General features: G+C 50.9%; 1 protein-coding gene across 1 annotated transcript in view; it reads left to right on the top strand.

Annotated features, from left to right (window-relative positions):
• The window catches only part of LOC124024211 (proline-rich protein HaeIII subfamily 1-like), a 16466-nt gene extending 3513 nt beyond the window's left edge, over positions 1-12953 (top strand). The window contains exon 3 of the mRNA XM_046338209.1: positions 12531-12953. Within this exon, the coding sequence (XP_046194165.1) occupies positions 12531-12953 (423 nt within the window). The remainder of the gene's footprint in view (positions 1-12530) is intronic.
• The last annotated feature ends 3577 nt before the right edge of the window (positions 12954-16530 follow it).

Genomic DNA, 16530 nt, shown 5'->3' with positions numbered 1-16530 from the left:
CTGGGTCTGTTGTGTATTAGAGCAGCAGCCTCCTCAGTGGTAAAGACTGGGTCTGTTGTGTATTAGAGCAGCAGCCTCCTCAGTGGTAAAGACTGGGTCTGTTGTGTATTAGAGCAGCAGGCCTCCTCAGTGGTAAAGACTGGGTCTGTTGTGTATTAGAGCAGCAGCCTCCTCAGTGGTAAAGACTGGGTCTGTTGTGTATTAGAGCAGCAGCCTCCTCAGTGGTAAAGACTGGGTCTGTTGTGTATTAGAGCAGCAGCCTCCTCAGTGGTAAAGACTGGGTCTGTTGAGTATTAGAGCAGCATCCTCCTCAGTGGTAAAGACTGGGTCTGTTGTGTATTAGAGCAGCAGCCTCCTCAGTGGTAAAGACTGGGTCTGTTGTGTATTAGAGCAGCAGCCTCCTCAGTGGTAAAGACTGGGTCTGTTGTGTATTAGAGCAGCAGCCTCCTCAGTGGTAAAGACTGGGTCTGTTGTGTGTTTAGAGCAGCAGGCCTCCTCAGTGGTAAAGACTGGGTCTGTTGTGTATTAGAGCAGCAGCCTCCTCAGTGGTAAAGACTGGGTCTGTTGTGTATTAGAGCAGCAGCCTCCTCAGTGGTAAAGACTGGGTCTGTTGTGTATTAGAGCAGCAGGCCTCCTCAGTGGTAAAGAGCTGACTGGGTCTGTTGTGTATTAGAGCAGCAGGCCTCCTCAGTGGTAAAGACTGGGTCTGTTGTGTATTAGAGCAGCAGCCTCCTCAGTGGTAAAGACTGGGTCTGTTGTGTATTAGAGCAGCAGCCTCCTCAGTGGTAAAGACTGGGTCTGTTGTGTATTAGAGCAGCAGCCTCCTCAGTGGTAAAGACTGGGTCTGTTGTGTATTAGAGCAGCAGTAAAGACTGGGTCTGTTGTGTATTAGAGCAGCAGGCCTCCTCAGTGGTAAAGACTGGGTCTGTTGTGTATTAGAGCAGCAGCCTCCTCAGTGGTAAAGACTGGGTCTGTTGTGTGTATTAGAGCAGCAGGCCTCCTCAGTGGTAAAGACTGGGTCTGTTGTGTGTTAGAGCAGCAGGCCTCCTCAGTGGTAAAGACTGGGTCTGTTGTGTATTAGAGCAGCAGCCTCCTCAGTGGTAAAGACTGGGTCTGTTGTGTATTAGAGCAGCAGGCCTCCTCAGTGGTAAAGACTGGGTCTGTTGTGTATTAGAGCAGCAGCCTCCTCAGTGGTAAAGACTGGGTCTGTTGTGTATTAGAGCAGCAGCCTCCTCAGTGGTAAAGACTGGGTCTGTTGTGTATTAGAGCAGCAGTAAAGACTGGGTCTGTTGTGTATTAGAGCAGCAGGCCTCCTCAGTGGTAAAGACTGGGTCTGTTGTGTATTAGAGCAGCAGCCTCCTCAGTGGTAAAGACTGGGTCTGTTGTGTATTAGAGCAGCAGGCCTCCTCAGTGGTAAAGACTGGGTCTGTTGTGTATTAGAGCAGCAGCCTCCTCAGTGGTAAAGACTGGGTCTGTTGTGTATTAGAGCAGCAGCCTCCTCAGTGGTAAAGACTGGGTCTGTTGTGTATTAGAGCAGCAGCCTCCTCAGTGGTAAAGACTGGGTCTGTTGTGTATTAGAGCAGCAGGCCTCCTCAGTAAAAGACTGGGTCTGTTGTGTATTAGAGCAGCAGCCTCCTCAGTGGTAAAGACTGGGTCTGTTGTGTATTAGAGCAGCAGCCTCCTCAGTGGTAAAGACTGGGTCTGTTGTGTATTAGAGCAGCAGCCTCCTCAGTGGTAAAGACTGGGTCTGTTGAGTATTAGAGCAGCATCCTCCTCAGTGGTAAAGACTGGGTCTGTTGTGTATTAGAGCAGCAGCCTCCTCAGTGGTAAAGACTGGGTCTGTTGTGTATTAGAGCAGCAGGCCTCCTCAGTGGTAAAGACTGGGTCTGTTGTGTATTAGAGCAGCAGTAAAGACTGGGTCTATTGTGTATTAGAGCAGCAGGCCTCCTCAGTGGTAAAGACTGGGTCTGTTGTGTGTTAGAGCAGCAGGCCTCCTCAGTGGTAAAGACTGGGTCTGTTGTGTATTAGAGCAGCAGCCTCCTCAGTGGTAAAGACTGGGTCTGTTGTGTATTAGAGCAGCAGCCTCCTCAGTGGTAAAGACTGGGTCTGTTGTGTATTAGAGCAGCAGTAAAGACTGGGTCTGTTGTGTATTAGAGCAGCAGCCTCCTCAGTGGTAAAGACTGGGTCTGTTGTGTATTAGAGCAGCAGCCTCCTCAGTGGTAAAGACTGGGTCTGTTGTGTGTTAGAGCAGCAGGCCTCCTCAGTGGTAAAGACTGGGTCTGTTGTGTGTTAGAGCAGCAGTAAAGACTGGGTCTGTTGTGTATTAGAGCAGCAGCCTCCTCAGTGGTAAAGACTGGGTCTGTTGTGTATTAGAGCAGCAGGCCTCCTCAGTGGTAAAGACTGGGTCTGTTGTGTATTAGAGCAGCAGCCTCCTCAGTGGTAAAGACTGGGTCTGTTGTGTATTAGAGCAGCAGTAAAGACTGGGTCTGTTGTGTATTAGAGCAGCAGGCCTCCTCAGTGGTAAAGACTGGGTCTGTTGTGTATTAGAGCAGCAGCCTCCTCAGTGGTAAAGACTGGGTCTGTTGTGTATTAGAGCAGCAGGCCTCCTCAGTGGTAAAGACTGGGTCTGTTGTGTGTTAGAGCAGCAGCCTCCTCAGTGGTAAAGACTGGGTCTGTTGTGTATTAGAGCAGCAGCCTCCTCAGTGGTAAAGACTGGGTCTGTTGTGTATTAGAGCAGCAGCCTCCTCAGTGGTAAAGACTGGGTCTGTTGTGTATTAGAGCAGCAGGCCTCCTCAGTGGTAAAGACTGGGTCTGTTGTGTATTAGAGCAGCAGCCTCCTCAGTGGTAAAGACTGGGTCTGTTGTGTATTAGAGCAGCAGCCTCCTCAGTGGTAAAGACTGGGTCTGTTGTGTATTAGAGCAGCAGCCTCCTCAGTGGTAAAGACTGGGTCTGTTGAGTATTAGAGCAGCATCCTCCTCAGTGGTAAAGACTGGGTCTGTTGTGTATTAGAGCAGCAGCCTCCTCAGTGGTAAAGACTGGGTCTGTTGTGTATTAGAGCAGCAGCCTCCTCAGTGGTAAAGACTGGGTCTGTTGTGTATTGAGCAGCAGCCTCCTCAGTGGTAAAGACTGGGTCTGTTGTGTATTAGAGCAGCAGCCTCCTCAGTGGTAAAGACTGGGTATGTTGTGTATTAGAGCAGCAGGCCTCCTCAGTGGTAAAGACTGGGTCTGTTGTGTATTAGAGCAGCAGCCTCCTCAGTGGTAAAGACTGGGTCTGTTGTGTGTTAGAGTAGCAGGCCTCCTCAGTGGTAAAGACTGGGTCTGTTGTGTATTAGAGTAGCAGGCCTCCTCAGCATTAAAGACTGGGTCTGTTGTGTATTAGAGCAGCAGCCTCCTCAGTGGTAAAGACGGGGTATGTTGTGAATTAGAGCAGCAGTAAAGACTGGGTCTGTTGTGTATTAGAGCAGCAGTAAAGACTGGGTCTGTTGTGTGTTAGAGCAGCAGTAAAGACTGGGTCTGTTGTGTATTAGAGCAGCAGGCCTCCTCAGTGGTAAAGACTGGGTCTGTTGTGTATTAGAGCAGCAGTAAAGACTGGGTCTGTTGTGTATTAGAGCAGCAGGCCTCCTCAGTGGTAAAGACTGGATCTGTTGTGTATTAGAGCAGCAGGCCTCCTCAGTGGTAAAGACTGGGTCTGTTGTGTATTAGAGCAGCAGTAAAGACTGGGTCTGTTATGTATTAGAGCAGCAGGCCTCCTCAGTGGTAAAGACTGGGTCTGTTGTGTATTAGAGCAGCAGCCTCCTCAGTGGTAAAGACTGGGTCTGTTGTGTATTAGAGCAGCAGGCCTCCTCAGTGGTAAAGACTGGGTCTGTTGTGTATTAGAGCAGCAGTAAAGACTGGGTCTGTTGTGTATTAGAGCAGCAGGCCTCCTCAGTGGTAAAGACTGGGTCTGTTGTGTATTAGAGCAGCAGTAAAGACTGGGTCTGTTGTGTGTTAGAGCAGCAGGCCTCCTCAGTGGTAAAGACTGGGTCTGTTGTGTGTTAGAGCAGCAGCCTCCTCAGTGGTAAAGACTGGGTCTGTTGTGAATTAGAGCAGCAGTAAAGACTGGGTCTGTTGTGTGTTAGAGCAGCAGGCCTCCTCAGTGGTAAAGACCAGGTCTGTTGTGTATTAGAGCAGCATTAAAGACTGGGTCTGTTGTGTATTAGAGCAGCAGGCCTCCTCAGTGGTAAAGACTGGGTCTGTTGTGTGTTAGAGCAGCAGTAAAGACTGGGTCTGTTGTGTATTAGAGCAGCAGCCTCCTCAGTGGTAAAGACGGGGTCTGTTGTGTGTTAGAGCAGCAGGCCTCCTCAGTGGTAAAGACTGGGTCTGTTGTGTGTTAGAGCAGCAGTAAAGACTGGGTCTGTTGTGTATTAGAGCAGCAGGCCTCCTCAGTGGTAAAGACTGGGTCTGTTGTGTATTAGAGCAGCAGCCTCCTCAGTGGTAAAGACTGGGTCTGTTGTGTATTAGAGCAGCAGGCCTCCTCAGTGGTAAAGACTGGGTCTGTTGTGTATTAGAGCAGCAGCCTCCTCAGTGGTAAAGACGGGGTCTGTTGTGTGTTAGAGCAGCAGTAAAGACTGGGTCTGTTATGTATTAGAGCAGCAGGCCTCCTCAGTGGTAAAGACTGGGTCTGTTGTGTATTAGAGCAGCATTAAAGACTGGGTCTGTTGTGTATTAGAGCAGCAGGCCTCCTCAGTGGTAAAGACTGGGTCTGTTGTGTATTAGAGCAGCAGTAAAGACTGGGTCTGTTGTGTGTTAGAGCAGCAGGCCTCCTCAGTGGTAAAGACTGGGTCTGTTGTGTGTTAGAGCAGCAGCCTCCTCAGTGGTAAAGACTGGGTCTGTTGTGAATTAGAGCAGCAGTAAAGACTGGGTCTGTTGTGTGTTAGAGCAGCAGGCCTCCTCAGTGGTAAAGACCAGGTCTGTTGTGTATTAGAGCAGCATTAAAGACTGGGTCTGTTGTGTATTAGAGCAGCAGGCCTCCTCAGTGGTAAAGACTGGGTCTGTTGTGTGTTAGAGCAGCAGTAAAGACTGGGTCTGTTGTGTATTAGAGCAGCAGGCCTCCTCAGTGGTAAAGACTGGGTCTGTTGTGTATTAGAGCAGCAGCCTCCTCAGTGGTAAAGACGGGGTCTGTTGTGTGTTAGAGCAGCAGGCCTCCTCAGTGGTAAAGACTGGGTCTGTTGTGTGTTAGAGCAGCAGTAAAGACTGGGTCTGTTGTGTATTAGAGCAGCAGGCCTCCTCAGTGGTAAAGACTGGGTCTGTTGTGTATTAGAGCAGCAGCCTCCTCAGTGGTAAAGACTGGGTCTGTTGTGTATTAGAGCAGCAGGCCTCCTCAGTGGTAAAGACTGGGTCTGTTGTGTATTAGAGCAGCAGCCTCCTCAGTGGTAAAGACGGGGTCTGTTGTGTGTTAGAGCAGCAGGCCTCCTCAGTGGTAAAGACGGGGTCTGTTGTGTATTAGAGCAGCAGTAAAGACTGGGTCTGTTGTGTGTTAGAGCAGCAGTAAAGACTGGGTCTGGTGTGTATTAGAGCAGCAGTAAAGACTGGGTATGTTGTGTATTAGAGCAGCAGTAAAGACTGGGTCTGTTGTGTATTAGAGCAGCAGTAAAGACTGGGTATGTTGTGTATTAGAGCAGCAGTAAAGACTGGGTCTGTTGTGTATTAGAGCAGCAGTAAAGACTGGGTCTGTTGTGTGTTAGAGCAGCAGCCGACTCAGTGGTAAAGACTGGGTCTGTTGTGTATTAGAGCAGCAGTAAAGACTGGGTCTGTTGTGTATTAGAGCAGCAGTAAAGACTGGGTCTGTTGTGTATTAGAGCAGCAGCCTCCTCAGTGGTAAAGACGGGGTCTGTTGTGTGTTAGAGCAGCAGCCGACTCAGTGGTAAAGACCAGGTCTGTTGTGTATTAGAGCAGCAGTAAAGACTGGGTCTGTTGTGTGTTAGAGCAGCAGTAAAGACTGGGTCTGGTGTGTATTAGAGCAGCAGTAAAGACTGGGTATGTTGTGTATTAGAGCAGCAGTAAAGACTGGGTCTGTTGTGTATTAGAGCAGCAGTAAAGACTGGGTATGTTGTGTATTAGAGCAGCAGTAAAGACTGGGTATGTTGTGTATTAGAGCAGCAGTAAAGAGTGGGTCTGTTGTGTGTTAGAGCAGCAGTAAAGACTGGGTCTGTTGTGTATTAGAGCAGCAGCCTCCTCAGTGGTAAAGACTGGGTCTGTTGTGTATTAGAGCAGCAGCCTCCTCAGTGGTAAAGACTGGGTCTGTTGTGTATTAGAGAAGCAGCCTCCTCAGTGGTAAAGACTGGGTCTGTTGTGTATTAGAGCAGCAGCCTCCTCAGTGGTAAAGACTGGGTCTGTTGTGTATTAGAGCAGCAGCCTCCTCAGTGGTAAAGACTGGGTCTGTTGTGTATTAGAGCAGCAGCCTCCTCAGTGGTAAAGACTGGGTCTGTTGTGTGTTAGAGTAGCAGGCCTCCTCAGTGGTAAAGACTGGGTCTGTTGTGTATTAGAGTAGCAGGCCTCCTCAGCATTAAAGACTGGGTCTGTTGTGTATTAGAGCAGCAGCCTCCTCAGTGGTAAAGACGGGGTATGTTGTGAATTAGAGCAGCAGTAAAGACTGGGTCTGTTGTGTATTAGAGCAGCAGTAAAGACTGGGTCTGTTGTGTGTTAGAGCAGCAGTAAAGACTGGGTCTGTTGTGTATTAGAGCAGCAGGCCTCCTCAGTGGTAAAGACTGGGTCTGTTGTGTATTAGAGCAGCAGTAAAGACTGGGTCTGTTGTGTGTTAGAGCAGCAGTAAAGACTGGGTCTGGTGTGTATTAGAGCAGCAGTAAAGACTGGGTATGTTGTGTGTTAGAGCAGCAGTAAAGACTGGGTCTGGTGTGTATTAGAGCAGCAGTAAAGACTGGGTCTGTTGTGTATTAGAGCAGCAGTAAAGACTGGGTCTGTTGTGTATTAGAGCAGCAGTAAAGACTGGGTCTGTTGTGTGTTAGAGCAGCAGCCGACTCAGTGGTAAAGACTGGGTCTGTTGTGTATTAGAGCAGCAGTAAAGACTGGGTCTGTTGTGTATTAGAGCAGCAGTAAAGACTGGGTCTGTTGTGTATTAGAGCAGCAGCCTCCTCAGTGGTAAAGACGGGGTCTGTTGTGTGTTAGAGCAGCAGCCGACTCAGTGGTAAAGACCAGGTCTGTTGTGTATTAGAGCAGCAGTAAAGACTGGGTCTGTTGTGTGTTAGAGCAGCAGTAAAGACTGGGTCTGGTGTGTATTAGAGCAGCAGTAAAGACTGGGTATGTTGTGTATTAGAGCAGCAGTAAAGACTGGGTCTGTTGTGTATTAGAGCAGCAGTAAAGACTGGGTATGTTGTGTATTAGAGCAGCAGTAAAGACTGGGTCTGTTGTGTGTTAGAGCAGCAGTAAAGACTGGGTCTGTTGTGTATTAGAGCAGCAGCCTCCTCAGTGGTAAAGACTGGGTCTGTTGTGTATTAGAGCAGCAGCCTCCTCAGTGGTAAAGACTGGGTCTGTTGTGTATTAGAGCAGCAGCCTCCTCAGTGGTAAAGACTGGGTCTGTTGTGTATTAGAGCAGCAGCCTCCTCAGTGGTAAAGACTGGGTCTGTTGTGTATTAGAGCAGCAGCCTCCTCAGTGGTAAAGACTGGGTCTGTTGTGTATTAGAGCAGCAGCCTCCTCAGTGGTAAAGACTGGGTCTGTTGTGTGTTAGAGTAGCAGGCCTCCTCAGTGGTAAAGACTGGGTCTGTTGTGTATTAGAGTAGCAGGCCTCCTCAGCATTAAAGACTTGGTCTGTTGTGTATTAGAGCAGCAGCCTCCTCAGTGGTAAAGACGGGGTATGTTGTGAATTAGAGCAGCAGTAAAGACTGGGTCTGTTGTGTATTAGAGCAGCAGTAAAGACTGGGTCTGTTGTGTGTTAGAGCAGCAGTAAAGACTGGGTCTGTTGTGTATTAGAGCAGCAGGCCTCCTCAGTGGTAAAGACTGGGTCTGTTGTGTATTAGAGCAGCAGTAAAGACTGGGTCTGTTGTGTGTTAGAGCAGCAGTAAAGACTGGGTCTGGTGTGTATTAGAGCAGCAGGCCTCCTCAGTGGTAAAGACTGGGTCTGTTGTGTATTAGAGCAGCAGCCTCCTCAGTGGTAAAGACTGGGTCTGTTGTGTATTAGAGCAGCAGGCCTCCTCAGTGGTAAAGACTGGGTCTGTTGTGTATTAGAGCAGCAGTAAAGACTGGGTCTGTTGTGTATTAGAGCAGCAGGCCTCCTCAGTGGTAAAGACTGGATCTGTTGTGTATTAGAGCAGCAGTAAAGACTGGGTCTGTTGTGTGTTAGAGCAGCAGGCCTCCTCAGTGGTAAAGACTGGGTCTGTTGTGTGTTAGAGCAGCAGCCTCCTCAGTGGTAAAGACCAGGTCTGTTGTGTATTAGAGCAGCATTAAAGACTGGGTCTGTTGTGTATTAGAGCAGCAGGCCTCCTCAGTGGTAAAGACTGGGTCTGTTGTGTGTTAGAGCAGCAGTAAAGACTGGGTCTGTTGTGTATTAGAGCAGCAGGCCTCCTCAGTGGTAAAGACTGGGTCTGTTGTGTATTAGAGCAGCAGCCTCCTCAGTGGTAAAGACGGGGTCTGTTGTGTGTTAGAGCAGCAGGCCTCCTCAGTGGTAAAGACTGGGTCTGTTGTGTGTTAGAGCAGCAGTAAAGACTGGGTCTGTTGTGTATTAGAGCAGCAGGCCTCCTCAGTGGTAAAGACTGGGTCTGTTGTGTATTAGAGCAGCAGCCTCCTCAGTGGTAAAGACGGGTCTGTTGTGTGTTAGAGCAGCAGGCCTCCTCAGTGGTAAAGACGGGGTCTGTTGTGTATTAGAGCAGCAGTAAAGACTGGGTATGTTGTGTATTAGAGCAGCAGTAAAGACTGGGTCTGTTGTGTATTAGAGCAGCAGTAAAGACTGGGTCTGGTGTGTATTAGAGCAGCAGTAAAGACTGGGTATGTTGTGTATTAGAGCAGCAGTAAAGACTGGGTATGTTGTGTATTAGAGCAGCAGTAAAGACTGGGTATGTTGTGTATTAGAGCAGCAGTAAAGACTGGGTCTGTTGTGTGTTAGAGCAGCAGTAAAGACTGGGTCTGTTGTGTATTAGAGCAGCAGCCTCCTCAGTGGTAAAGACGGGGTCTGTTGTGTGTTAGAGCAGCAGCCGACTCAGTGGTAAAGACTGGGTCTGTTGTGTATTAGAGCAGCAGTAAAGACTGGGTCTGTTGTGTATTAGAGCAGCAGTAAAGACTGGGTCTGTTGTGTATTAGAGCAGCAGCCTCCTCAGTGGTAAAGACGGGGTCTGTTGTGTGTTAGAGCAGCAGCCGACTCAGTGGTAAAGACCAGGTCTGTTGTGTATTAGAGCAGCAGTAAAGACTGGGTCTGTTGTGTGTTAGAGCAGCAGTAAAGACTGGGTCTGGTGTGTATTAGAGCAGCAGTAAAGACTGGGTATGTTGTGTATTAGAGCAGCAGTAAAGACTGGGTCTGTTGTGTATTAGAGCAGCAGTAAAGACTGGGTCTGTTGTGTATTAGAGCAGCAGTAAAGACTGGGTCTGTTGTGTGTTAGAGCAGCAGTAAAGACTGGGTCTGTTGTGTATTAGAGCAGCAGCCTCCTCAGTGGTAAAGACTGGGTCTGTTGTGTATTAGAGCAGCAGCCTCCTCAGTGGTAAAGACTGGGTCTGTTGTGTATTAGAGCAGCAGCCTCCTCAGTGGTAAAGACTGGGTCTGTTGTGTATTAGAGCAGCAGCCTCCTCAGTGGTAAAGACTGGGTCTGTTGTGTATTAGAGCAGCAGCCTCCTCAGTGGTAAAGACTGGGTCTGTTGTGTATTAGAGCAGCAGTAAAGACTGGGTCTGTTGTGTATTAGAGCAGCAGTAAAGACTGGGTCTGTTGTGTATTAGAGCAGCAGTAAAGACTGGATCTGTTGTGTGTTAGAGCAGCAGCCTCCTCAGTGGTAAAGACTGGGTATGTTGTGTATTAGAGCAGCGGCCTCCTCAGCAGTAAAGACTGGGTCTGTTGTGTATTAGAGCAGCAGTAAAGACTGGGTCTGTTGTGTGTTAGAGCAGCAGCTCCACTGAAGCTCCACTGAAGCGGCCAGCGATCGTATCAGAACTGTGATGTTCAGGACCACAGGACAGTGGACAGCGACCGTATCAGAACTGTGAAGTGAAGCACTACAGGACAGTGGACAGCGACCGTATCAGAACTGTGAAGTTCAGGACCACAGGACAGTGGACAGCGACCGTATCAGAACTGTGAAGTGAAGCACTACAGGACAGTGGACAGCGACCGTATCAGAACTGTGAAGTTAAGCACCACAAGACAGTGGACAGCGACCGTATCAGAACTGTGAAGTGAAGCACTACAGGACAGTGGACAGCGACCGTATCAGAACTGTGAAGTTAAGCACCACAAGACAGTGGACAGCGACCGTATCAGAACTGTGAAGTTAATCACCACAGGACAGTGGACAGCGACCGTATCAGAACTGTGAAGTTAAGCACCACAGGACAGTGGACAGCGACCGTATCAGAACTGTGAAGTTAAGCACCACAAGACAGTGGACAGCGACCGTATCAGAACTGTGAAGTTAATCACCACAGGACAGTGGACAGCGACCGTATCAGAACTGTGAAGTTAATCACCACAGGACAGTGGACAGCGACCGTATCAGAACTGTGAAGTTCAGCACTACAGGACAGTGGACAGCGACCGTATCAGAACTGTGAAGTTCAGCACTACAGGACAGTGGACAGCGACCATCTAAGGCACATTCACAAATTCTTACCATTTTGAACAAAAGTATAAAACACAAACATGTCAAGTATTACTATCAATGTAGTAAAATATCCCAGAAATATGTTTCCATCCCTGTTAGTGAGTAGTTCTCTTTTGCCAAATAAATCCATCCACCTGACAGGTGTGGCATATCAAGAAGCTGATTAAACAGCATGATCATTACACAGGTGCACCTTGTACTGGGGACAATAAAAAGCCACTGTAAAATGCGAAGTTTTGTCACACAACACAATATCACAGATGTCTCAAGTTTTGAAGGGAGCAATTGGCATGTTGACTGCAGGAATGTCCACCAGAATTGTTGCCTACCAACATCGTTTGAGATAATTTTCGGTACATCCAACCGGGTTCACATCCACAGACCACGTGTAACCATGCCAACCCAGGACCTCCACATCCGGCTTCTTCACCTGCGAGATCGTCTGAGAACAGCCACCCGGGCTGTTAGAAACCCTCTAAGGGAAGCTCATCTGCTCGTCGTCCTCACCAGGGTCTTCACCCGACTGCAGTTCGGCATCGTAACCGATTTCAGTGAGCAAATGGTCACCTTCGATGACCACTGGCCTCGCTGGAGAAGTGTGCTCTTCATTGATTAATCCCGGGTTTCAACTGTACCGGGCAGATGGAGAGGAAGGAGGATCGGGAGGAGGAGAAGGAGGAGTGGATGGGGTTGTGTGGGCAAGCGGTTTGGTGATGTCTGCTCTCCTCCCTCTCCTCCTCCCTCCCCTCGTCCTCCTCCTCTCCTCCCTCTCCTCGTCCCCCTCACCTCCTCCCTCTCCTCCTCCATCCCCTCGCCCCCTCCTCTCCTCCCTCTCCTCCTCCCCTACAGTGTGTTATATTTGACCAAGATATTATATCTAGTGATCAGGATGATCCAATCTGTCCTGCTCCTCTCCTCCCCCTCCTCCTCCCTCTCCCCTCCCCCTCCTCCTCCCGATCCTCCTCCCACTCCTCCTCCTCCTCCCTCTCCTCCTCCTCCTCCCGATCCTCCTCCCACTCCTCCTCCTCCTCCCTCTCCTCCTCCTCCTCCCGATCCTCCTCCCACTCCTCCTCCTCCTCCCTCTCCTCCTCCTCCCCCCCTCCTCCTCCCGATCCTCCTCCCTCTCCTCCTCCTCCCTCTCCTCCTCCTCCTTCCGATCCTCCTCCCTCTCCTCCTCCTCCCCCTCCTCCTCCCGATCCTCCTCCCTCTCCTCCTCCTCCCTCTCCTCCTCCTCCTTCCGATCCTCCTCCCCTCCTCCTCCCGATCCTCCTCCCTCTCCTCCTCCTCCCTCTCCTCCTCCTCCTTCCGATCCTCCTCCCTCTCCTCCTCCTCCTCCCCCTCCTCCTCCTCCCTCTCCTCCTCCTCCCCCTCCTCCTCCTGATCCTCCTCCCTCTCCCTCCTCCTCCCTCTCCCTCCTCCTCCTTCCGATCCTCCTCCCCCTCCTCCTCCCGATCCTCCTCCCTCTCCTCCTCCTCCTTCCGATCCTCCTTCCTCTCCTCCTCCCGCTCCTCCTCCCTCTCCTCTCCTCCCCATCCTCTCCTCCTACTCCTCCCTCTCCTCCTCATCCTTCTCCCGCTCCTCCTCCACTCCTCCTCCTCTCCAGTGTGTGTGTTAATGCACCGAGCCTCCGTCCCCTCTCACACCACACACCGTGTGTCTCAGAGCCTCGGTCCCCTCTCACACCACACACCGTGTGTCACAGAGCCTCCGTCCCCTCTCACACCGTGTGTCTCAGGGCCTCCGTCCCCTCTCACACCACACACCGTGTGTCTCAGAGCCTCGGTCCCCTCTCACACCACACACAGTGTGTCCCAGAGCCTCCGTCCCCTCTCACACCGTGTGTCACAGAGCCTCCGTCCCCTCTCACACCGTGTGTCTCAGGGCCTCCGTCCCCTCTCACACCGTGTGTCTCAGAGCCTCCATCCCCTCTCACACCACAGAGACTCCGTCCCCTCTCACACCACAGAGCCTCCGTCCCCTCTCACACCGTGTGTCTCAGAGCCTCCGTCCCTTCTCACACCGTGTGTCTCAGAGCCTCTGTCACCTCTCACACCATGTGTCTCAGGGCCTCCGTCCCCTCTCCCACCACAGAGCCTCCGTCCCCTCTCACACCTTTGTGTCTCTGAGCCTCCGTCCCCTCTCACACCGTGTGTCTTAGAGCCTCCATCCCCTCTCACACCACAGAAGCCTGCGTCCCCTCTCACACCACAGAGCCTCCGTCCCCTCTCACACCGTGTGTCTCAGAGCCTCCGTCCCCTCTCACCCCGTGTGTCTCAGAGCCTCCGTCCCCTCTCACCCTGTGTGTCTCAGAGCCTCCGTCCCCTCTCACCCCGTGTGTCTCAGAGCCTCCTTCCCCTCTCACACTGTGTCTCTCAGAGCCCCCCGTCCCCCTCACACCGTGTGCCTCAGAGCCTCCATCCCCTCTCACCCCGTGTGTCTCAGAGCCTCCGTCCCCTCTCACACCGTGTGTCTCAGAGCCTCCTTCCCCTCTCACACCGTGTGTCTCAGAGCCTCCGTCCCCTCTCACACCGTGTGTCTCAGAGCCTCCGTCAGGCTGTTAGTTAGAGGGATACAGACAGTCAGGCTGTCAGTTAGAGGATACAGACAGTCAGGCTGTCAGTTAGAGGGATACAGACAGTCAGGCTGTCAGTTAGAGGGATACAGACAGTCAGGCTGTTAGTTAGAGGGATACAGACAGTCAGGCTGTTCGTTAGAGTGTGTTAGTTAGAGACAGCCCGACTGTCTGTTTCCCTCTAACAGCCTGACTGTCTGTTTCCCTCTAACAGCCTGACTGTCTGTTTCCCTCTAACAGCCTGACTGTCTGTATCCTCTAACAGCCTGACTGTCTGTATCCCTCTAACAGCCTGACTGTCTGAGTAGACTGCCTTTTGTCCCTATCGTACATCATGACCTATTTGACATAGTGCTGGATGGAGGACGCACACACAAATCAAATCAAATCAAATCACATTTATTTTATATAGCTCTTCGTACATCAGTTGATATCTCAAAGTGCTGTACAGAAACCCAGCCTAAAACCCCAAACAGCAAGCAATGCAGGTGTAGAAGCACGGTGGCTAGGAAAAACTCCCTAGAAAGGCCAAAACCTAGGAAGAAACCTAGAGAGGAACCGGGCTATGTGGGGTGGTCAGTCCTCTTCTGGCTGTGCTGGGTGGAGATTATAAACCTAGAGAGGAACCAGGCTATGTGGGGTGGCCAGTCCTCTTCTGGCTGTGCCGGGTGGAGATTATAAACCTAGAGAGGAACCAGGCTATGTGGGGTGGCCAGTCCTCTTCTGGCTGTGCCGGGTGGAGATTATAACAGAACATGGCCAAGATGTTCAAATGTTCATAAATGACCAGCATGGTTGAATAATAATAAGGCAGAACAGTTGAAACTGGAGCAGCAGCATGGCCAGGTGGACTGGGGACAGCAAGGAGTCATCATGTCAGGTAGTCCTGGGGCACGGTCCTAGGGCTCAGGTCCTCCGAGAGAGAGAAAGAAAGAAGGAGAGAATTAGAGAACGCACACTTAGATTCACACAGGACACCGAATAGGACAGGAGAAGTACTCCAGATATAACAAACTGACCCTTGCCCCCCGACACAAACTACTGCAGCATAAATACTGGAGGCTGAGACAAGATGGGTCAGGGGGCACTGTGGCCCCATCCGAGGACACCCCCGGACAGGGCCAAACAGGAAGGATATAACCCCACCCACTTTGCCAAAGCACAGCCCCCACACCACTAGAGGGATATCTTCAACCACCAACTTACCATCCTGAGACAAGGCTGAGTATAGCCCACAAAGACCTCCACCACGGCACAACCCAAGGGGGGGCGCCAACCCAGACAGGATGACCACAACAGTGAATCAACCCACTCAGGTGACGCACCACTTCCAGATACACACACACACACACACACACACACATACACACACACACACACACACACACACACACACACACACACACACACACACACACACACACACACACACACACACACACACACACACACACACACACACACACACACACACACACACACTGGACAATTCCTGTCCACACTGACAAGACCATACTTTACCTCTCAACACACACACTCAACCCCCCATTCTCCTCTCAACACACACACACACTAACCAACCCTCCCTCCACACACTCAACCCCCCCATTCTCCTCTCAACACACACACACACTAACCAACTCCCCCTCCACACACACTAACCAACCCCCTCCTCTCACACACACTAACCAACCCCCCTCCACACACACACTAACCAACCACCCCTCCACACACACTCAACCCCCATTCTCCTCTCAACACACACACACTAACCAACTCCCCTCCACACACATACTCAACCCCCTTACCTCTCAAAACACACACTAACCAACCCCCCCGCTCCACACACACTAACCAACCCCCCCCGCTCCACACACACTAACCAACCCCCCCTCCACACACACTAACCAACCCCCTCTGCTCCACACACACTAACCAACCCCCTCCACACACACTAACCAAACCCCTCCACACACACTCAGTCAGCCCCCCTCCACACACTCAACCCCCCCCCCACACACACCAACCCCCCCTCCACACACACTGAACCCCCCCCTCCACACACACCAGTCACCCCCCCCACCCCACACTCAACCCCCTCCACACACTCAACCCCCCTCCACACCACTCAACCCCCAGTCCACACACACTCAGCCCCCTCCACACACACTCAGAACCCCCTCCACACACACTCAACCCCCCCTCCACACACACTCAACCCCCTCCTCCACACACACTCAACCCCCCTCCACACACACTCAACCCCCTCCACACACACTCAGCCCCCTCCACACACACTCAGAACCCCTCCACACACACTCAGCCCCCCTTCTCCTCTGAAAGCCAGAGAGAGTGTGTTACTGTTGTCTCCGACTAAAGGAGATGTTGCTGACCTATTTAAAACGCTACTTCCTTGGCTACTAGCCTGTGGCCGGATTAAAAACACAAGGCAGGGTCTCTATATTTATCTCCTCCTCATCTAACGCCCGGTCGCCTATATCGCGCTACGCCACCATCATGACAACAACTACAGGATGGATGGATGGACCCCAGTCCCTGTTTATAAATGGACCCCAGTCCCTGTTTGGTGAAATGGACCCCAGTCCCTGTTTGGTGAAATGGACCCCAGTCCCTGTTTGGTGAAATGGACCCCAGTCCCTGTTTGGTGAAATGGACCCCAGTCCCTGTTTGGTGAACTGGACCCCAGTCCCTGTTTGGTGAAATGGACCCCAGTCCCTGTTTGGTGAAATGGACCCCAGTCCCTGTTTGGTGAAATGGACCCCAGTCCCTGTTTGGTGAAATGGACTATCCCAGTCAACCCATACAACTGTACTATCCCTCCTTCAATACAACTGTACTATCCTCCTTCTATATCAATACAACTGTACTATCCCTCCTTCTATACAACTGTACTATCCCTCCTTCTATACAACTGTACTATCCCTCCTTCTATACAACTGTACTATCCCTCCTTCTATACAACTGTACTATCCCTCCTTCTATACAACTGTACTATCCCTCCTTCTATACAACTGTACTATCCCTCCTTCTATATCTATACAACTGTACTATCCCTCCTTCTATATCTATACAACTGTACTATCCCTCCTTCTATACAACTGTACTATCCCTCCTTCTATATCTATACAACTGTACTATCCCT

This window comes from Oncorhynchus gorbuscha, unplaced genomic scaffold (genome assembly GCF_021184085.1).
Source record: "Oncorhynchus gorbuscha isolate QuinsamMale2020 ecotype Even-year unplaced genomic scaffold, OgorEven_v1.0 Un_scaffold_1788, whole genome shotgun sequence".
Lineage (NCBI taxonomy): Eukaryota > Metazoa > Chordata > Actinopteri > Salmoniformes > Salmonidae > Oncorhynchus > Oncorhynchus gorbuscha.
This window is presented reverse-complemented; position numbering and strand designations above follow the sequence as displayed.